Source organism: Sus scrofa, chromosome 13 (genome assembly GCF_000003025.6).
Source record: "Sus scrofa isolate TJ Tabasco breed Duroc chromosome 13, Sscrofa11.1, whole genome shotgun sequence".
In the NCBI taxonomy this organism is placed as follows: domain Eukaryota; kingdom Metazoa; phylum Chordata; class Mammalia; order Artiodactyla; family Suidae; genus Sus; species Sus scrofa.
In genome coordinates this window covers 106,830,614-106,852,748 of record NC_010455.5, presented here as the reverse complement: position 1 = coordinate 106,852,748, position 22,135 = coordinate 106,830,614, and the positions used below count along the sequence as shown (strand labels likewise).

Sequence of the window (22,135 nt, the reverse complement as noted above, 5' to 3'; positions counted from 1 at the left end):
GAAGCTGGAGGCTATTCCAGAATGTTGGCTGTAAAAGCGGGAAGACTGCATAGGAGTCAGCCCAGAATTATGTCTATTATTGTTTCCATTTTTTACCTGGAGTGTGGAAGTTAAAATGCACACATTTTAAGTTTAATTGTGAAAGGACTCTAAACCGTCTTCTTCCTTTTTTGAAAATTGATGTTAATTTTACTTTAGAATTTCTGATGCTTTGAAAATAAGTTTTAACTTCTTTTTTTCCAGTTGTATATGAACACAGATCAAGATTAGAGAAATCCTTGCAGAAGGAAAGACTTGAACATAAGAAAGCAAAAGAAGGTAAATAAATAACGTAATTTCTGTTCTGTTTTTATCACACTCTTCTTTGAAGCATCATGTACATGTTTTACTACTTTTTTGCTAAGAAATTTTTCAAGTCACCCAAAGTCAGTTTTATTGGTGAAGAGAAAAAGAGATATCAAGCAATATGCTATACATTGTGCAACACAATAATTCCTGCTCAAGATTGGATTTAGAATCTTTCATTCAGTTTGTGCTACTTTGAGGTCATTTATATATAGGTTAGGTGTATTACTGCAGAAATAACACAGTTTTTCATTTAAATATTACATATGTTACTAATACCTGGAACTTCTGTCCACAGATATCTAGGAAAGTGACAGCATTCATTATCTAGTATATGACAAAGTTTTTCTATACATAGACATACATATATATGTGTGCATATATATAAAAAACATAATGATTTCATCTCATTGTATGATGTTTTTTAAGTTTTGCACCTGTTTTTGTATTGTGATTATAGGCTTTATTGGCACAGCCAATTGCTTCAATTAGAAAAATAACATTCAGTACAGGTACTAGGCAGTGCTATTGATTTTTATCAGAATTTTTCTGTAAAGCATGGACTTTATACAGCTTGTGCTTTGAAGTTATCTGCATTCTTATTTTTATTTATTTATATTTTCTGGTAAACCCTGAGATGTAAGTGAGGTGTTCTGTCTGATTACCTTGGTCTGAGATAGGAGGGAGAACAGAGGAGGGCAGTGTGAGCGAGGATGTTTTACTGAAACTTGGATTAAGCCTGTGTGAAGAAGAAAAATTTAACATCATTAAAATGCTTTGATAGGATTTGGATTTTTTCTTGTTTTCCAATGCAGAGTGATTTTATAGAGCCATCTAGTGGATAAAAAAGCTTTAAGAAAGCATTTAAAATGGTTTCTACCACTTGATTTCCTTTTCAGGTCCTGGATGATTTTAGTGTGCCATCTAGTGGCTGGCAGTAAATCACTTATGTCCTTAGGTGCACTTTGTGCTTTGTTTTGTTGTCTCCTTAATTTTAAGGACAGTTCATCACAGAGTATACATTCTAAGTGCACTTTTAATCAGTTGGTTATAATAAGTATTTTGTTGATAAAAAATCCACAACTTTAAGAAAATTATGTAATAGTTCTTTTTAACTCTTTCTAAAGCATTAAAAAACTAGATAAAGTATAGAAGTCACTGAGTAGATTGTTTTAAACCTAAAACATTTTTTTAGGTTTAGGTAAAATTTCCTTTATTCTTTAGATGTCTAAAATGCCACAGTGATTAAGTAACACTCATTTTCTCTATTTTTTTTTATTTTCTAGATTTTCTGGTTTACAAATTAGAAGCACAAGAAACACTAAATAAGGGAAGGGTGAGTATTTGTTTTTCTCCCCCAGTTTTTTATTTTAATTTTTTATTTATTTTGTTCTCTATCCTTTCAACTTGAAAGAGAGGGAAATACAGTCACAAAACTTTTTACTCTATTGATTATTAGTATTGTAGGACTAGTATACATTTTTCTTTCTTTCTTTGTCTCTTTCTTTTTTTTCTTCTTTTTCTGCCAAAAAAAAAAAAAAAAATCCCAAAAGGAAGACCTTACAAGTGGTTCTTTTAAAACCTACCTTCCTTCACTTATTACCTTATTGATGATAGTGATAATTTAGAAATAGCCTTTATGTTCAACAATAAGGAGAAAATTCTTTTTATTCACTTTAATCATTTATAGACTCTTTTCTTTTTTTCTTTTTTGTCTTTTTGTCTTTTTCTAGGGCCACACCCATGGCATATGGAGGTTCCCAGGTTAGGGGTCTAATCGGAGCTGTAGCTGCCGGCCTACACCACAGCCATAGCAACGCAGGATCCCCAACCCACTGAGCAAGGCCAGGGGTTGAACCCGCAACCTCATGGTTCCTAGTCGGATCCGGTAACCACTGAGCCACAACGGGAACTCCTAGACTCTCTTTTCTATAGAATGTGATATTTATTTTGATTTGTATACTGACTGTTTGTGGCTGCTGAGGGCTGGACACGTGCAAGGTCCAAACATGAAAATGCCCCACTGACACACAAATACTGCCGGGGCACAGAATTCAGTGGTAGGCATAGGCTCAAGTTTCCGTCCTGGCTCTGCTTCTGAAGGAAATGTTTGCCCTTGGCCTGTTTCTCAGCCAGAGTTTCTCACTCTGAGCTGGAGTCTAGTTGGGGTAAAGTATCATATGTAGATTTCTTACCCACTGAAGCTCAAGAAAGGAAAGTGTCTTTTCTTTCCCTTCCCTAAAGACATGCTAAGCTTGTGAGGTCTGGCCTTTGTTGGTTTAATCCCCTCTTCCCCTTGGAGCACCTGCCACAGCATATTACCTATTAGCCATGTGTGGTGCTGTGCTGAAGGACAAGTTTCCCTGTGCTTCTGAGCCTCAGTTTTTTTTCTAAATCAGAAGGTGGAGGTAAATCATCTCCAAGGGCCCTGTCAAGGTGCTGTTTGGCAATTCCATGTCCTGCTTTTTCATTACTAAAGTCTAGCAAACTTAGATGAAAATTAAAGCTTCATTTTTGCTATTAAGTAAAGAGATGGCTTTAGATGTGTCCTGGTTCAAGCTTTTAGTGAAGAAAGCAGTCTGCACCCTTCACTAGCTCAGCTAGTAGAGTGGAAGATTGTATACTGGGTGTGTGTAGACAAATGAAATGAGTGAATCTTTCTATTAAAAGTTTTAAAACTATTTAGTAAAAGAGCCAAATCTGTTATCTTTGTGTTAACTATTTGCTTTTCAATTTACAGCAAGATTCCAATAGCAGGTACAGCGCATTGAATGTCCAACATCAGATGCTGAAAGTGAGTAATTTAAAGTTGTTCTTCATGAGTGAATGAAAGGATTAACTCAGTAACTTAAGTGATTAACAAAAGTTTACAGAAAGTTAATTTGTATTGTAACACAAAAATCATTTTTGGCTAAAAGTGATACACAGTTGTAATGCTCCATCTTAGTTATCACTTGATTACAAAGAACATTGTGTGAGTTTATTACACATCTTTTAATAAATTAGCCTAATTATTTATTTTGTTCTCTATCCTTTAAGAATTTTTGTTTGTTTCATTTTTTGGTCTAATTTCTCACAGCAGTTTTCCTTAGGTATTTTCTTTTATCTTAGACACACTGGAGGCAGTAGAAGTGTTAAAATGCTGCCTTTTTGTTACTAGTGTTTAGTAAGTATCCTTTTACCTACCACAGGAATACAATTTATATTTAAAGATTCTCCTTCTTTGGTTCTTAGATAAAACTCATTATTGTGTGTCAGGGAAGACTGAAAAAAAGAGAGAGAGATTGCTTCATTATTTCTGTCAGGCCAGAAGAGATGAGCAGCAGCCATTGTGTCACCCTGCACAGCAGGAAACCTCAGCACCATCTCCACACCCCTCCCACTCCCCAGTGTTTTGTTTGGTATTGTCTTTCTGCCTTTGTCAGTAGGGCATGTGCTTTTTATTGAAACAGAATCTTTCCTATTATCAAGAAAGCAACACATGAATGAAAGCAGACCGCCCTTTTGCATTAAGCATTTGGAGACTAGAATTTATCTAGATTGTGATTACAGCTTAGTATTAGAATGAGGTGTAATGTAAGTAAGAATCAGCCTATAAACAATTGATTTACTACTTCCCCCAAAGGGAAAAAAAGTCTTTTTTCCCCTTCTTTAAACTAGGTTACCAGGAAGACTGAAAATCAAAGAAAGGAAATAAAAAATGTTGCTGGGAAAACATCCAATTGAAAGAGGCAATCTAGAGTATCCATGGAGGGGTAATTTTTCCATTAGCTTTACTTTGTTTCCACAGTAACTTGAGTCCCTGGGAAACCCTCTCCCCCTACCCCCCAGCCTCTGCCAAATCCCTTCCTTTTCCATGGATTCTGGAAACTTCCAACCTCTTGTTATTCACATTAATGTTAAAAATTAAGGAGAAAATTATCTTTGGCCATAATCCCAAACTGTTCATTTGAAATGGAAAGGAAATGGAAGGGAGCTGCACAAATTCAAAGCAACCTGAGGAAAATGAAGCCTACTGCTTCATTTGTGCTATTGGGAGATAGATTCTGATGTAGCTTAGAGACTGTACATCCCAGCTCAAGTTTTCATCTTTGCAGAGTCAACACGAGGAGCTCAAGAAACAGCACAGCGACTTGGAAGAGGAACACCGCAAACAAGGAGAAGACTTCAGCAGGACATTTAATGACCACAAGCAGAAATACCTGCAGCTGCAGCAAGAGAAAGAACAAGAACTTTCTAAGTTAAAAGGTATTTGGCAGCCCAATTAGCCAGTGTGTGTGTGGAAATGAATAGTCATATTAACATTTGAACAACAGATTTTTGTTTGTTTGCTGTGGAGGATTGATTTACATTTTATGTGGTCCTTTACTAGCTCCTTCTTAATTCCTTGTGACTTTTAACATTTACACTTATCTCTTTGGGTTTGTTTAAGGAAACAGAATAGAAAACTTAGTGTTTCTCAATGGGGCACACTGGCCATGTTGGGCAAGACGGTTCTCTTTTTACCTGTGTTGTGAGACATTTAGCATCCCTTACCCCACCTACAAAATGCCATCAGTGTGTCCCAGTCACAGTGATACATTTCCAGATCTCTCCAGGTGCACAGAGACTCCCTGTTGATCACCAACAGTAGCTTCAAAAAGCTCAGGCTCTGGAGTCAGACTGCTCTGGTGAATCTGGGCCTCTTGAGTTACTAGTTACATAAGTAGGCACTTCGCATAAATCACTGCAGGCTTCATTGTCCGCATCTATAAAAGCGGGGTCTTTGTAAAAAGTATCAACCTCATAGAGTAGGTATGAGGATTAAATAATTTATGTAAAGCACCTAGAACAGTTACCTGTACATGGTATATTAACCACCATCAACATCAGCATCAGGTATTTTAATAGTAATATGGAACAAAATGTATCACTTCTGAGTACATATAAGTTCTGAAAAAGAGCAACAGCATATTCTACAATCACCTGTTCAGGTTCTAAAGAAGTTTGAAGTTTGAGATTTAGTTTAAAAAGGTCCATGGTGCTTGCAAAAACAAGGGTGAAATCCGAGTAAGGTCTTCTATAACTAGTTAACTTTGCTGTGCCAAACGATTCCCTAGATTTATTTAAAATGTCATCATAGGGCCAAGTTGTGTAGTGGGTCCTTTGGACTTTTTTCTACTTTTTTTGCAATGCTTTGTGTATAAGTATTCCAAAGTAATAGGTTACAACCAAAAGGCACATGAGTGTTAAGTAGCCACTGAGGCAATTTGAGGTTGTCTTGATGGAGCTGGGCCAGATGGCAGCAGATGATACCCAAGAGATGCAGATATGGAGAAGCCTTGGCTTGTTGGTGCTGTGGCAGGTGGTGAGGAGGCCTTGAGATAACAAAACAGAGAAAGGAGGAAAGACTGAACACAAAGATGGTAGAAAGGAAGGGAGAACCTGAAGACTTGAGTGTCCAGATGGCATTTGCTGCCATGAGGAAGCTACACCTTTGTGTGATGAGGAAAACGACATTGGGCTTATTGGATACACCCTTTAGCACTTGCAAGCCTGAACTAAGCTGAGTAAAAGCATTTAACTATATTGATATTAAGTAGATTCATTTAGGAGTGAGAACTAGAATTTTCTAGGTGCCCAACCTATCTTAGCCTACTTTACAGAATATAGGTCTTTCAATTTTTGCCTGAAAGAGCATGTTATCTCATGTCTACCCTGTATTTGCTACTTTCTTCAAAACTAAGTATAGTGAAATTTTAACAAGAAATCAGAACCATGGAAAAAATGGGGACACTTGTGAATTCTGCCTCCTCGGATAATTCAAGACTGATTGTCTGGTCTGAGCTTCCTGGAACCCAGAACAAAAAGAGAAATACAGTAAGTTATAGGGCTCTTATCATCAGAAGAGAGAATCTACCAGTACCTTGTGGCGTGAGGGAGAAGCAGAGTGACAGAGACGGAGACAGACAGCAACAAAGAGAACAGTATTTCTGATACAAATTTTTGAAAGTTTCTCAGAGAAACTTAAATAATGTGACAGTGCCGTTGATGACATTCAGATAATCAATTTTCACATTAGCACTTTTGTTCAATTATGGTCCCTGACAAATACATAGGACAGTATGTTAATAATGCACACGGTGAGAAAGGCGGGTCTGTAGTGGAAAACTATGAGGTATTTAGTCCAAGTAGTCCTTGGTAGATTAATGTGATATGAAGAGGGAATCTGGAATTTAGAATATGTATAGCTATAGCTGAGATGATTATTCTTCTCATTATTGATATAATAATAGCTGCCATATCTGCCACGTGCCAGTGGAAACTTTTCATAACAACCTGTAAGGTAGGCATTTTATTTAGCCTAATTTCACAAACGAAGAAATTGAGGCCTGCTAATGTTAAGTAACTTGCTCCAGGTCATACAGCAAAGGCACAGGAGCTGCTGTCATTGAGGCTATAAACTGAATTCCTTTAAAAATCAGCCAAGTTTGGGTATTTCAGGGGTGTGTGTGTGTGTGTGTGTGTGTGTGTGTGTGTGTGTGTGTGTGTAGACTAAAGCCCCAGCAGCTGATATGCACACACAGCTACATTTAAGTCCTCTTGTTTTGACCTTTGAGAAAACCCATTATTATTAAACGGGTAACCCAGCCACTGGCCACATTTCCCACCTTGATCTTCATCTCTCCCCTAACCCAGTCTCAAATCCAATGCCCAAGCAGGGAGTATAAGTCTGAAAGTGGACAGAAAATCTGAGGAGAGGTGGGGACTGGTGCTTTCCTTCAATGTTGAGTGCAGCTCTGGAGACTCAAAAGTTCTATCTGCAACGAGTGGCTGCCACTTCGGGGACGGTTGCCCAGCTCAGTCCAGGTTCATACCTGCTTGTCCCAGCATAATTCTTAACAGCACCCCCTTTCACTCTCAAAAGTATCTCCCATTGGAAAATAAATTACATGGCCACCCAGCCACCGTTTAACTTCTGCTGAGTGGTGTCACATAAGAATTGGCCTAATATTGCCAGATCTTATTAGACCCAGATTCTTGATATTTAAAAGATGCAACTGTTCAAATGTGGAAGACACTGTATGTAGGCCAACACTGTACAGCCAAAAAAAAAAAAGAAAAAAGTGTTTGTGCATTGGATTTGACCCAAGGGCTGCCAGTTCATAACATCTAATGTCCAGATACAGAAAATATGGGGAAATTACCAAGAGGCTAAACATAGGGCTTGATGTTGGGGAGATTTTAGGATTTACTGCTACAGTTACGTATTGTAGCCCTGGGAAGAAGTGCCCTGTAGCTACTGAAAGGAGAATTTGGATCAGTCGAAGAACTCCATAGTAGGAGAAAGAAAATATATTTAGAGTTTTTGAGCAGGTGGGGTGTCTTTCAGTGTCTTTATTTCTTGAGTTGCCTTTGTAACAGAAATACCTCTTGAGGACTGTGGAAATTATTCATGCTATGAGAAAAACATTTTGTGCTTTTTGATAACTTTGTTTTTAATTTGTGAAGAGACTAAAATCTTAAATGACCCCTACATGTTACATTTCATTCCTAAGGGCTTGCTTATAAATAGAAATATTTCATTTTTAGTCCAGGAGTAAATAAAAACTCTTAACATATACAGTGTGTAGCTTGTTTAAACATATTTAAACCACCGAACCAGAATGTATTTGGTTGTCCAGCTGAATCCATGTCACAAGCTAAAATGGTACAGGTTTTGTTGATTTGGAATATTGTACTGTCAAAATTCAAAACAAAGCCTAGAAAAAGTTATGTGAGGCTTTCAATGTGAAAATAATAGAATCAAGAGCCTGAAAGTTCCAAGGCTTTATGCATGATTTTCTTTTTTCTAAAATAGAAACTGTGTATAATTTGAGAGAAGAAAACAGACAACTGAGAAGAGCACACCAGGATATGCACACACAGCTGCAGGATGTCAAGGTAAAAAAACGGCACTTGACTGCTTAGTGTTTGCCTACTTTTTTTTGTAAAGTGACTTTAGAAGTCGTTCCCTTCTTGACCTGCTTCTCAATCCACCCTGTTATTTTGGGCTTTGCATAAATTGGACCATGCCCAATAATTTTACCACTTCTGCATTGTAAGCTAAATGATGATCTGGAAATCCCAATGTTTCCATTAGTACTAGAAAGATTCTTTTGCTAGATGGTTGCATTTTAATAAGCTTTTTATTTATAAAGGCTTATTGATAATGAAAGATACTTTTATTTTTGTTTTGATTTCATTATAAGTGATGATGCTATTTGGGTAGCACATTTTAGACCGTGGATTACTGTCTTAGTCAGTAGGCTTTATTAATTTGTAGGCTTCCCTCTACACACATTTTTAAACTTCACAAATGCTGCAGCAATAAGCAAACAGGCAAGCCTGCAACATTTAGGTAGTCATACCCCTGTCTACCCAAGAGGAGTTTGTCCTAGAATGTGAAAACTCAACATGTAAAATTCTTTTTTGTGTAGCAACAGCATAAGAATTTACTCTCCGAGCATGAACAACTTGTAGTGACTTTGGAAGACCACAAGAGTGCACTAGCTGCTGCACAGGTTAGAAGGGTAGCAGCTTCTCTGGGTTCTTTTTAAGTCTGCTTCACATTTCTGAACTCCTCTATGCATGTAGTCTCTTACAAGCCAGTCTCCACTGAGTTCCTTAGGACAGAGCTTTCCTAATCCCAAAGATCATGCATGCTTTCAAAACTCAATCAAAAGAACATTAAGATAAAATCTTTGATTACAATTTTGTACTGACAGTGTGGTGCATATGACTTTTTCTGCACTCCACTAGCCCCTACATGCAGTGATCCAAAATTTGTTTCAATCCCAGAAATTATCCCATGGGTACAGTCTTTTGCTGCTGTCTGACCTGTGTTCACCCTTGCTTTTACAATCTATAGGATTTTATGTTGCTAGCTACCTAAATAAATTATTGTCAGGCTTAATATTTCACCCCTTCCTCCTTTGCTCTTAGCATTACAGCCACAAATATTCCTTTTAAGACTAGTCTTATGGGTTGTTTGGTCAAATACAGGAAATAAGAGACCTCAGGTCAATAGAAAGCAAAACAAAAGTTGTAAGCTTCATTTGTTCAAAGCCTAGAACCATCCTTGGCACAAGGCATGCCCTCAGTAGATATTTACTGAATGAACAAACAAAACAATCCAAGTGTTGGAGAGGTTATTAAAGTAATATCATACTATTTTACAACTTTCTAGTCAAAGCAAAGAAACAGGAATGGCTAGCTTAATTGCTATGTCTTAATCACTGGTCTTTTCTTCTCTTAGAAGAATTTAAAAGGAAAGGGCAAAGGAAAACCAACTATTTGTGCTTACCAATTATTTTTTGTATTTATAAAATTATTGAAAGTATAACATGCTGGGCCCTCATCCATCTCAGAAACTGTAGCATCTGTGTCTTTGGGACCCCTTTTCAAGACATGCATTGATAGGGTATTTTATTATAAAACCGTAGAGCTGTGTGGTAATTTTTCACATGTGTATAAATTCAGTTGATTTTAGAGAGTATTATTACATTCAAAAGCTTCTTTATAAAAATTCTTCTGAGGATTATTATTGTATATGAAACTGCTTTTCATACTGAAAAATGTGACAAACCAATTTGAATACTCTATGTACAATAAAGGCCATAAATTTTAGACTAAGCAATAATTTGAAAAGTCAGAAAAATATAAGTAAAATAGTTCATTTAATGACAAAAACCAAATTCTATCCTAAGCACATGAGGAATATTACTGACAAAGTTTTGTAATAGAAAAAAAATTTTAATTTAACTTAAGTACAGTTTTCTCTTCCTTTAGATACCTTTTTGGCTTTTCTGGGTGAGGCCTCCAAATTTCTCCTGCTTTTTTATCCTCCTATTAAAACTTTCCCCAGATCTCCTTAGAAAACAAATGCTGTTTCAGCACCTATGTTTCTCATGTAAATCATCTGATGAGATATTCTGTCTTGACAACCTGATTTTTAAATGTCATGGAGGAGGGTGAAAACAGGAACAGAGTAGAATTTGAGAGATTATCATAATAACTTTCTATACAGAATTTTACTTAGTAGTCACAGTCTACTGAGTTATATAACATCATACCCTTTTTACAGCTAAATAAAGTAAGGTTAGAAGGCCCAAGATCAGTGCCCAGAACCAAGCTTGAAACTCAGGTCATCCGACATCAAAGTCACACTTAACTCTTAAGCCCGGATCTGTGAAGACCCCCCTGTAGCACAGTCACTTGGGCCTTGCCCCAGACCTAGTGTATCATAATTTCTAGGGTGGGGGTCCAGGAGCCTGCATTTTTAACATGATCCTTCTATGACTTAACATGATTCTTTTTTTTTTTTTTTTTAGACCTGCACTTGCAGCCTATGGAAGTTCCCAGGCTAGGGGTCGAATCAGAGATGTAGCCATTGGCCCCCTCCTCAGCCACAGCTCGCCAGATCCAAGCTGCACCTGCGATCAACACCCCAGCTCATGCCAGATCCTTAACCAACTGAGCAAGGCCAAGGATTGAACCCACGTCCTCATGGACACTGGTCGGGTTTGTTTCCACTAAACCACAAGGGGAACTCCTTTTTTTTTTTTTTTTTCTCTTTCTTAATGTGATTCTTAATGCACGCTAGTATTTGAGAACCACAGCATTACTGCCTTCAAAGATTTTATATCTAGGAAAAGGAGAAATAAGAAAGGCTAGAATATGTATCTTATCAAGAGTATCACTATGTGGATGTCATTTTTTTTTTTTTTTTGACCTTCAAAGTTGGCTTGCAAATGTTTTGATAACTTCTGGGCTAAGGGCCACTGTTAGCCACGTGGCACACCTTTGTAAAGATCATAAAGAAACACTCTCCTGAGACAGATTTAACAAGCAGGCTTCTTCACCTGTGAGTTAAAAAAGGAAGAAAGACACCTCTTCCTTGGGGTGGGAGAGCCCTGCAGGTTCAGTGCTGTTTGGGGGACAACGACTCACCAGCCCCAGCTCCCTGCTCTGCTATGCACACTTGGGGGAGGCAGCTCCGCCTGCAAAGCTCATTCAGAAGCAATTTCTGGGTTCTTGTATATGTTTGTTTAAGCATGTGTTTACACACACAGCATGTCTGTTTTAGGATAACAGGGTTGGTGCATATGATGAGCTAAGTATAAACAGTTTATTGATTTTTCTTAAAGTATTTGATTTTTTTCTTTCTTGCTTCTTGTATTAAAACTACTACATACATACTCTACCACATATTCACATAGATACACACACATATGAGTATATTCCAGTCCTACACCTACATCAGTGCCTTTATCGCTTTAGAAGAAAAGACATTTAGATTGAAGAATAAAAATCCAGCCTCATTTCACGCCTATGTGATTGCTTTCCAGAATGCAGAGCACAATACAGGAAGCCTTCTTCAGAGAAAGGGACCTTATTTGAGCACAAACTGACTGGGGGGGGGGGGGGGTTACTTATTTTAAGCCTGTGATTCTTTTCCACTGGAAAGTATTACTCAGATCATGCTAAAAGATATCTGCAAATATATAACCATGGAATTTTTAAAGTAGGTTTAAATTTCATAAAATTGATTACATAGCTGTCTTACTTTTAATAATGATATTTATACTAGAAAGTTATTTATAAAAACTCTGACTTAGTTTAATGTGGCATGGGAAACTAACATCTGCCTTAGATATTTTTTCTCTGTTCCTTTTTAACTCTAATTCTAATTTGCATGTGCTTAAAAGTGGTTAAGCATGTCCAAGTAAGTATAGTAATGCATGGAAACAATTTGCATATTTTTCCTAAATTGCATTTAGGTGTAATATTTTTGTCTAGTCTTCCAGTGGACCATCTATGAATGATATCCTTTTCCCTCCTTAAATTGTGCAATTTGCTCCAATTGTGCAATCTGTATGCAGACTCAAGTTGCAGAATATAAACAACTGAAAGATACTCTGAATAGGATTCCAAGCTTTCGAAAACCAGAACAAGCAGAGCAGCAAAATATTACCCAGGTGGCACATTCTCCTCAAGGCGACATCACAGCAAGGGACAAGTCACCAGGAGAGCCTCAGGAGGTAAGAGGCGTGAACTAGTAATCTGTGGTTGGGTCACTTTCCCTGTCAAGCTGTCCTCAGATGAACTGCTCTAAATATTGCCAGCTCTTCCTGCAGAACACGCATTCTCAAGTTTTGGCATATATCAGAGTCTCCAGCGTGGTAGTTAAAACACAAATAGCAGGGCCCCAGCCCACAGTTTGCAGTGCAGTTAATTTGGGGTGAGGCCTGAGGATTTGTATTTCTAACTGATTCAGCTGGTCTGGGGATATGCACATTGAAAACTGCTGTCCTGTTTTCTAGAAAAGACTAAACTAGCTTTGTTTTTCTTCATGTGGGTGTATTTGTTTGACAGGAGCTGTTATGTCTGAGTACTTTAAGGGTTTTTTATTTCTGAGTGTGTGGGGTTAGGTGTAGAGAAGGTTAAATGATCATGATGAGGCTATTAGGTGACAATCAGCCCATTCAAGTATTAAAGCTGATAATATATTTGAATTTGATGCTGTACTAGGTCCACATAGAGTATGTCAAAGTTTGTATTAAAAGGCCTTCATAAAACTGTAAAGAGTATAAATGCTAGTCACTGAATCCACTTTTTGTATTCTTGTTCTTTTTAAGCCTTGTTGCTTAAGAATCTCCCAAGTGGAGCATCAGAGGTGCCACCAACATGATTAATTCTTACAAAGGTGTTTTTGCAACCATACCTGTAATAAAAATGGCAAATGTGGTTATCAAAGGTGTTTTTAACAATGACTGTTTGAGAAGACTTGCCCAATTCTTCCAGTCATCTTATAGGAATAATTAAGTTGATATGAGTGGATTTGATCTGAATCTTCAGTTCAAGCAAAGTATTCCTTCACAGACAGGGTCTGTGTCCTCATGGATGCTTGTTCTTTTTCTGGGTCTCACGTTGCTCCTAACTTAAGAAAACACAACCAGAGCCCTGGCCTGGGAATTCGTTCTTTTTCTCTCCCAGTTTAGCTACCAGTTTACTGATTAATCTTTTCAAGACTTAGACTTCTTAGTTTTCCATCCATGAAGTGGTGATACTAGTTATCTGCTCTAACCTTTCTCACAAGGATGTTGTGGAGATAAATGACAGGGGTGTGAAAGCACTTAGGGCTCTTCAGAGAAATATTTCCTACAAAGCCAGGGCACCATCAATTCAAACTTGCCAGGTAAGGACTTGGTAAAACATACACTTTCAAAGGTTGTCCTCAGATATCTAAGAAAGGACTTTTTTCCTTGGTTTATTTATTTATACAATCCAGTTTCTGCTAGTTTGAGAAGAAGCCTTCACATTTATTTCAATTATATAAGAACAACCTGACCAAAGAATGTATTCTTTCTGATAGGAAGGTTGTTGGTAGGAAGGTGGGGAGAGGACTAACACATTTTCCTATTGATGTTCTATCATCTCTTCTTTTTTAAGTAATGAAGACCATATAGAAATCTATGAAATTTGAAGGGAAACTTAAATCATCAAATTTTGGAAGAATTCTCTGTAAAAAATACATCTTTTTGTTGAGAATTTTTTGTATTAATATGAAATATTTGCAAAAGGCTTCCTCTGGTTTATGAAGAAATACCCCTTTCATACATTAAAAATGTCTTGTTGTATCTAGCCTAATGGGCACTATTTTAGCTAACATGGATGTCCATTAATAATGGCATTATTTTTTTATATTAGCTAGCAAAAAACAAAATTAACTCATCCTCAGCTGATTCTTCTCTTTTCAAAATTTATATTGAAGAAAATTAAGTATTTGATCACTTGAAGCATGAGGGTTTTGCTCTTTTTATTCTAGGGGAAAACAGGACTAAGATTGCTTTCGAAGGCAGGGTCTACTGAGTTGTGGTCACGTATAGGCTTTACTTTTGTATAATTTATGGTATTCTTTACCCAATGAAATTTTGCTTATGTTATCTCTATTTTATAGGTGAGATTACACAGTGAGAAGAATTAAGTGACTCTATTGCAGCCATACTTTTCAGTGAGGACTATATTTCTAGACTCCAGGATTTTCTTATGTTATAACTCTGTAGACAGGATAATAAAGAAATTCTGTCACTACTTTGGAAATAGAAGAGTGTCATTTCCAGTGATGTGCTTGACCTAGGTGTCCCGAAATAGTGAAGTATGGCAGAACCATGAAGCAGTCCCTGGAAGAACAGAAGAAATAAAACCTTACCCTCCCACCCAGAAGGAGGCCGACTTTCCGGCTCCCGCAGAACTGACCCAGCAAGAAGCACGACCCAGGGAGCCTGAGGAGCGGCAGGTGGAAGAGGAGCACAGGAAGGCCCTGGAGGAGGAGGCTATGGAACAGGTCGGGCAGGCTGAGCACCTTGAGGAGGAGCATGATCCATCACCAGAGGAGCAGGATCGGGAGTGGAAGGACCAGCGCGATCAAAAAGCATCCAAACTTCTGGAAGGGCAGGCTCGTGCTCAGGTACGAGGCCATCCAGCCAATCACCGGGATAAGGGGCATGGCTTTTTGTGTATATCCAGTTGACCCTTGTACAAGGAGGGTTTGAACCTCTAAGGTTCACTTAAACAAGGTTTTCTTTTTTTTCAATAGTAATAAATACTTCAGGATCCATGTTTGGTGGAATTTGCAGGTGGGGTGCTACACAGACAGAAGACCCCCATAGGGAAGTTATGGAGGAATGCTGTATACAGAGGGCCAACTACAAGTGATATGAGGATTCCCAACTGTGGCGAGGTTACACCCGTAACCCCCCACATTGTTCAGGGGTCAGCTATCTTAAGGAAAAAGCCCTCCCATGTATGGAAAATTTTTAAAATAAAATTTGAGTGATTTTGCTAAATGTTTCATGCATATATTGAAATGTTCTGCTGTGATGTTAGTAGCATAGCTACTTTACTCCAGAAAGATGACTGGGGAAAAAAGAAAGGTGTCCGTGCACGTGTGTGTACTGTCTTTGTTAATGGTGCAGTCAGGGAGACTCGGCCGCATCCCTTTAACAGAGTAGGAGACAAAATGGGCTTCTGATCTAGCACCTTCCCAGTCCATGCTCAAGTCCTGTGGGCATCTTGAGGCCAAGAAATGACTCATTTTCTGTGATCAAAGGTACTTTTCTCCCTACTCACTTACTGTCAAATCATATGTTGGTTTTTGCACACTCATCTCAGGGTGGTTAGTAAGTCATCAAAAAGCTGAACTCTCTGCTCAGGCTCCGCCTACTGGGTACTCCCCTCTCATGTAAGTGAGACTTCATAAAAACATCCATTATTTTTATAAATGATACTTTAAAAGAACTGAAACAGTACTGATGCAAGGAAGTATCTTTATTCCACGGCTTCTAAGCTGACACCTGACAATAGGCTACCTAGCCTTTATGTGGATGCTAGTCACCCTTTATTCATAGTTCTGAGGCTTTGTTTGGCCTCAGACTTTCCAAGACTTCAAGCTGCTAGAAGCTTTGGCTGAGCAGCTGTGGAGGCCTCTGTAGGTTCACTGTTATGTTGTTGCAAACCTACTGTGAAGCCTCTCCCAGTCTTGGGTCCTTTATAGCTTTCCGCAAATGTAATTCCCCGCTAGGTTTAATTTCTCTCAATCATGCACTCTCTTCCCTTTGGTGAAAATTGTATGTGTTTGCATTAGTCAAGAGGTGGAGGAGAGGGTGGTAATAGAGTTTAAGAATGGAAAACAGTTTAAAAATTCCTGTATTGGATTTTCCTTTAATCAGAAAGGCTTCTCTTCTCATTCATATTTGGTTTCTTTGAAGAAAGCTGGTTCTCTGCTTTTCCACCCTAATCGGAAATTTGGCCTTTTTTGGCTCTGTGTTGCCTGATACTGGTATACACATCGCTAAAGTTAATTAGCTTCCCTAGGTCTTTAGCTCTTCATGGAAAATCCTCAGCCTCAGCTTCAGCTCACAAATTGCCCCAATTAGTCTGAGGTTATTAAGTGCCCACTTATAGCAAAGCCTTTTGAACATAAATTTAATTAAAGTTCGAAACATTTCTTCTGTTGTGTCCTCTTCCATTTGAGAGGGAGCACATTAAAAATCTGCCTTAATGCCAACAAATGGGGATGATCAGCTACTTAAAGAAGCCCAGAGTGACTCAAAGAGAAGAAATAGAAGTCCCAGTGCCAGGTGGCACTGGACCTAGTGTATAATTACAGTGTACCTGACAGATAGGTGTGTTAATAAACCAACCCTGCCTTCTGTGCATGAGTGAGAAAGAGAGGAAGAAAGGACCCAGGGGACCTGATGGCTCTTGCTCAGCACCACCTCACTGTTCCCCAGGTGTATCCTTCAGCCAAGCCGGTCACCAAATTCCAGTCACCATACGAGGAGCAGCTGGAACAGCAGAGGCTGGCAGTGCAGCAGGCAGAGGAGGCCCAGCGGCTACGGGAGCACCAGGAGGCCCTGCACCAGCAGAGGCTTCAGGAACACTTGCTGAGGCAGCAGCAGCAGCAGCAGCAGCAGCAGCAGCAGCAGCAGCAGCAGCAGCAGCATCTCCTCCCCAGGGAGACGACCCTGCAGAGGCAGGCTGGGCACGAGGAAGGCCGGCCGCACCCAGAGCAGCCACGGTAGCCTTCTGATGGCCTGATAGCCCCTGCCCTGGTTTTTAGAAGCATATTAAAACCAGCTTCATGCATATGTTATCCATGAACCTGAGGGGCTGTCATTCCTCATGTAGCTGAGGCAGAACCACTACCTGAAAATTACATCCCAAATATTTAATTTTCAAATAATCAGCTTCTTTTTCTGCTTAAAAATAACAGTTTAAATCCCAAAATAGCCTAGCAGGTTTTGTGCTAGCTTTATTTTATCATTTGAAAGGAATTTTATCTTTTTTAAGGTATCTTTTGAAAATGTATCTGGAATCTTTATTAAACCTGGTGGATATGTTTAAGAAAAATTTTTATTGCTTTTAAAAAACTGTCAAAAAATTCATTGATAATTGTTTTTAAAGATAAATGACTTACATCAAACTGTGCTACTTAATTTGTGTCACTGAGTTGATGACCATTTCCCTTGCAGGCAGCATGCTCGTTATGATGCCATGGATAACGATATTGTTCAGGGAGCAGAGGACCAGGGCATCCAGGAAGAGGAAGGAGGTGGTGAGACTTCTTATATGATGAATATTTTAATAAAACTGCTTGTAATATATACTATCAATTCAGAGTTATATGTGTATCTGCATATAGGCTTCTCATGCTATGCTCTCTGACAGTAGAGCATTCCTGTGAAAACTTTTGTAAGCTGAAATGGTGTAAAATGAAGAAGCAGTTACCTTAGATCACATCTTGCTAACAGATACACAAAATAAATTGAGATAAAGCACTGATGCTCACATGCACAATTCAGAGCTCTGGGGGCGTGATGCTGAGATGCTGAGTAGGTCCCAGGGAAGAAGCTGGGCGATGCCACTCCCGCTACTCTGTTCTGGGCATGTGCTGCCATTCTATAAAGGCTCCTTCTCTGCAGAACAAATGCTAATTGCTATTTTTGCTTTTCACCTTTATCATAAAATCAAAAATCCTCTTCTAGTTTCTTTTGGTTAGCCAAAACAGGTACTAATATAGGTTGTTCATAAAAGCAAAGTGGCATAAAACTCTCAAAAAAGTAGAGGATACCCATACATAGGAAGATTTGCATACCATGTGTCTTTTGTGGTTGTTGATATGTTTTTTCTTAATCCTCCCAAACAGTTCACATTGGTAGTTTAAATCACTCAAGATAATCTGTGTCCTCTCTGACATTTTAGAGTAGAGAGGAAATAGGACTTTAAGCTTTTTGTATACTAAATACTTATTTCTAGCACATTGTCATGGGGATACTATGCTTTGGGAAACTTTCACACTTTCTTATTACCTTGGAGGAATTTGGATTACTGCCTTGAAAGTTTTTCACATTAAGTCAATAGTAGCTTTCATTTACGTGCACTTCTAGTATGTCATTTATCAAATACTCTTTAGTGTGATAACAGAATGAGACAGTCACTGTCTCCCTGGCAACGCTAACACTTAGCTGTGTATCCTTTCCTAAAGAATCTAAAGGAAGGTGATTACCCAAATTCCCCCTATAGCCTATTCTGATATTTTATAGCCCTAATAGCAAGAAATTGTTTTCCTTATATCCCCCCATGCAGCACTTTAAGCTTTTTTGTTCCATTATCAGTAAGACTAGAGAACCATTTGTTCTCTCTTTTATTTAATGGGTCCCCTGGTATACTTGAAACCTGATGGTAGGTTACCTGCATCTTTATTTTCTATAGGTTAAATACTTTCCATATATTTAACCTTTCTGCTTATATCTTACTGAAAAAGCTAATTGTTCCTCTCTTTGCATGGCCTTAGCTAAATTCCCTTTATTGAAATATTTTTTCAAAAAGTAGCAAGTAAATATATGTGAGTGTAAATGTGTGGTTTGTGGCACCATCACCACCATCACCTTAGAGAGCATAGGAGGGCTGAATTTGTTTTTGAGCTCCACAATGGGGTTGTCCTTTCTTTCACTTCCTGAAATAGTATCAGTTTCTTTTTATTGTGCTTTGCTATTTTCTCCAACATTACCAAAAATTAGTCAATAATTTTAGCAATGTCCAATTGGCTGGGCTTTATTTTATCGAGAGAGTTTTGATTGTTATTTTTGGCATAATGGGAAAAATATATATTAGCTTCTGTTATAAACATTTGTTTTAGAGAGTCAGAACCACACTATCTCTGTAGACACAAGGCCTGGGAAGAGGACCTAACTTTTCCAGAAAAGCTGAGATGCAGGCCTTATGTTGAGCTAACCTAGCTGGAGGAGAGAGGGGATGAAGTGGTCTGTAGGGAAGCCCACTGATGGCTTTGCTTCGAAAGAGAAGAATCCTGTCTGGTTCATTTGGGCTCATATTAGTTCCTTTGATTTGCTAGCCTATGAGAAAGACAACCAGCACCAAGACGAGGCAGAAGATGACCCAGAGAATGGACATGAACTTCAAGAACAAGGGCCCCAGGAAGCTGATCCAGAATCCGAGGCAGATGTAAGTGTCCTCTCTTCCATTCACGACACTTGGGAAGTCAAAAGGCGGAAAGGCAACATGAATGTTTCCCTGACACGGTGCCTCCGGCTCCAGATATGTCTGTTATTTCCTCAGCACAGAAGGACGGTGGCTTGCATAATTATTGTTAACTATAAACCATGGCATGTGTATATGATGAGAGTGGGTTAAAGATTCTTCTGGGAAAACATCCAAGGAGTTTCCCTCTGGGGACTTTTAGTTTAAGAAAATTAAAACAGAAAAGCAAAAAGAGGCATCAGAAAGGCATATGGTATCACTTTTAGGTGGAATCTAAAACATGGCACAAATGAACCTATCTATAAAACTGAAATATTTCATCTTTTGAAAGACGAAAAAACAAAAAGCAAGCGTGGGAGTTGAAGAAAGAAGCAGAGAAAGCGTAACCACTCTGGAGCACACTGAGCAGTCTGCCAGAGTGTGAATGTGTGGCATGTGATTCTGTGTAATTTCCCAGCAGTCCAGTGACTATTTAATAAATACATGGATAAGAATATGTGACTTGAGAAATGAAAAAAATTGCTCAGTTACAATGATACTATAGAAAAATTAGAATATTAGTAGGTAGACATATAATAACCAAAAATGTTCTTTGTGTTTACCCAGAAAGGACCAAGACTCCCAGTTCATTTGGGTGGCCTTGCCTGCAAGTCAGTGTGTCTCTGTGCTTATGTGTAGGATGATTTTTACAACTTACTCTAGCTTTCCTGTCATCTTTTGCTAGTAGATCAACCACCATGTTTATAAAATTCAGTCTGTGCTATGCTTGGCCCTGTTTATATTTTTCCAGTGGGTTGAGAGGATGACCCATATTCTTTCTTGGCAAGTACTGAGGAAGTTTTCCTGACAGCTGCTTAGAGTTGCCCTGATGGAAATGGCTTTTCCGTGTGGCTTTTGTGCAGAGAGGTGGCAGAACGCATCTGCATACCCACCCCTGACCAAGCATTTCTGAAGGAATGCTCCAGGGAAACACAGCCCTGAAATATTTTCAGGAAAGAGCTAGAGCTATAGATATCAGGAAAGTAAAAGAGTATCCATGAGGGAACAAGGAAGTGAGTGTCCAAAAGCCTGGGAAAATCCCAAGAGCAGTGGAGGGAACAAGGGAACAGTGGGTATTCCAGTCACTAGCATTTGGGAAACACTGTGTGCTTTGACTGAGTACCTGACTATGTAATTCTTTCCTCTCCTCTCCTCAGTCCATTTGCTCTAGATAACACATTGGGAAACTGTGGCCTTTCTACCATGCCTTCTTTTAATTAGAAATTATTAGCCTTCTTGACCCTCTCTATCTCATCTCACTATGTCATTTTATTTCCTCATTTTTAAATTAAAAACATTTTGGAGTTCTCTTATGACACAGTGGGTTAAGGATCCAGCATTGTCACTGCAGTGGTATGGGTTTGATCTCTGGCCCAGGGGGCCAAAAAAAAAGAAAAAGAAAAAAACCAAGACTTCTATAACAATAGCAAAGACCAATCAATAAACGAAAAATCACAAGTATTTAAAAAAAAATGTTTGCCCACCTTTATGGAGGTTTAATTAGTATTTGACTATTTTATTTTATTTGAATATAGCATCTGAACCTGTAAAACTTTACTTATTACTTGGTCAGAGATGGAGCTAGTGTATACATTTTTATAAACTTTTGCAGAAGGCATTTGGAACTGTTTTCCTGAAGAAACTATGTTACATTTTCCCTGTATTTCCACACAATTTATTGATAACACACAAGAAGAAATTCATGTGACAAGAGATTATGAAGTGATTTGGACTTTACTGTGAAGGTGATGATTTGTCACTCTCTGTAGTCCCAAGAAAAGTGTTATTTTGCTCTTGAACGAAGTACATAGCCAGGGATGTGCCGAGAATACATCAGCTGAGGCTGCCGCGAGCTCTTGAACATGTTCAAGGCTCCGAAGTGAACTGAAGTAGAATCTTGTGGTCTGGAGAACACTGGCAGAGACTAAAGCTAACGGCTGAGGCTTCCTGTCTCAGGGAAGCGTCCTGCCCATGACCCTGGTGTAATCTGGGAAGTTCCCACAAGCATCACCACTTCTGCCCAGCTCAGGCACTAAAATCTGAACCTTCATGAAGACATGTGTTATTTTCAAAGGTGCTTTGAGAGCATAAGCAAGACATCCAGATAATTCTCAAGTTGATAATATGAAGGGCATTAACTGAACACAATAACTGAGAACTACTTGAGAGGTGGGGTGGTATGAGGAAGGTTATTTTCAAAATAAATTGCCGAAAGTTGGCTTTTCGCCCTTTTCTCCTGTCTCTTGCCAGAGCAACATCTCTCAGCTCCACGTTATAAAGTGTGATCCACACTAGAACATGATTGTCTGCTTTTGAATTAGCCCTCTTCTTATCTCCTCACAGGCCTTTTTCTTGGGTCCTTTCTCTTGTGGCTTCCTCTCTCATCAACTGCCTTTCACCCACTTATGTGAAAGTAACTGATTTGCAAAGGATAACTGGTCGGTAATTTAAAAAAAAATACCAGTGAGAGAAGCTGCTGGTTTGCCTGTCTAGATCTCTCATTTTCATTATTTCTTCTACTTGGTCCTTTGGCTGATATTAACTGTTTTTCTTGTTGTCTAGTTAGTTATGCTCATATTACTTGTGATATTCAAGTTTGGAGACTATTTTGGAGTAACATGTAGGAAAGAAGTGCTATTTGAACTTCATTCTGATTCATCAGCCT

General features: G+C 38.6%; 1 protein-coding gene across 4 annotated transcripts in view; it reads left to right on the top strand.

Annotated features, from left to right (window-relative positions):
* GOLIM4 (golgi integral membrane protein 4) overlaps positions 1–22,135 on the top strand; it is an 80,385-nt gene that overhangs the window by 42,461 nt on the left and 15,789 nt on the right. The window contains exons 2-12 of one of the 4 annotated variants that reach the window (XM_005669985.3): positions 244–318; positions 1,632–1,681; positions 3,086–3,139; positions 4,443–4,593; positions 8,186–8,268; positions 8,805–8,888; positions 12,249–12,407; positions 14,507–14,836; positions 16,662–16,948; positions 17,403–17,482; positions 19,286–19,395. In XM_005669985.3, coding sequence (XP_005670042.1) covers positions 244–318; positions 1,632–1,681; positions 3,086–3,139; positions 4,443–4,593; positions 8,186–8,268; positions 8,805–8,888; positions 12,249–12,407; positions 14,507–14,836; positions 16,662–16,948; positions 17,403–17,482; positions 19,286–19,395 — 1,463 coding nt within the window. Of the gene's footprint in view, positions 1–243; positions 319–1,631; positions 1,682–3,085; positions 3,140–4,442; positions 4,594–8,185; positions 8,269–8,804; positions 8,889–12,248; positions 12,408–14,506; positions 14,837–16,661; positions 16,949–17,402; positions 17,486–19,285; positions 19,396–22,135 lie in introns of all 4 variants that reach the window. The other 3 variants (XM_005669984.3, XM_013982184.2, XM_005669986.3) reach the window with 3 other exon arrangements.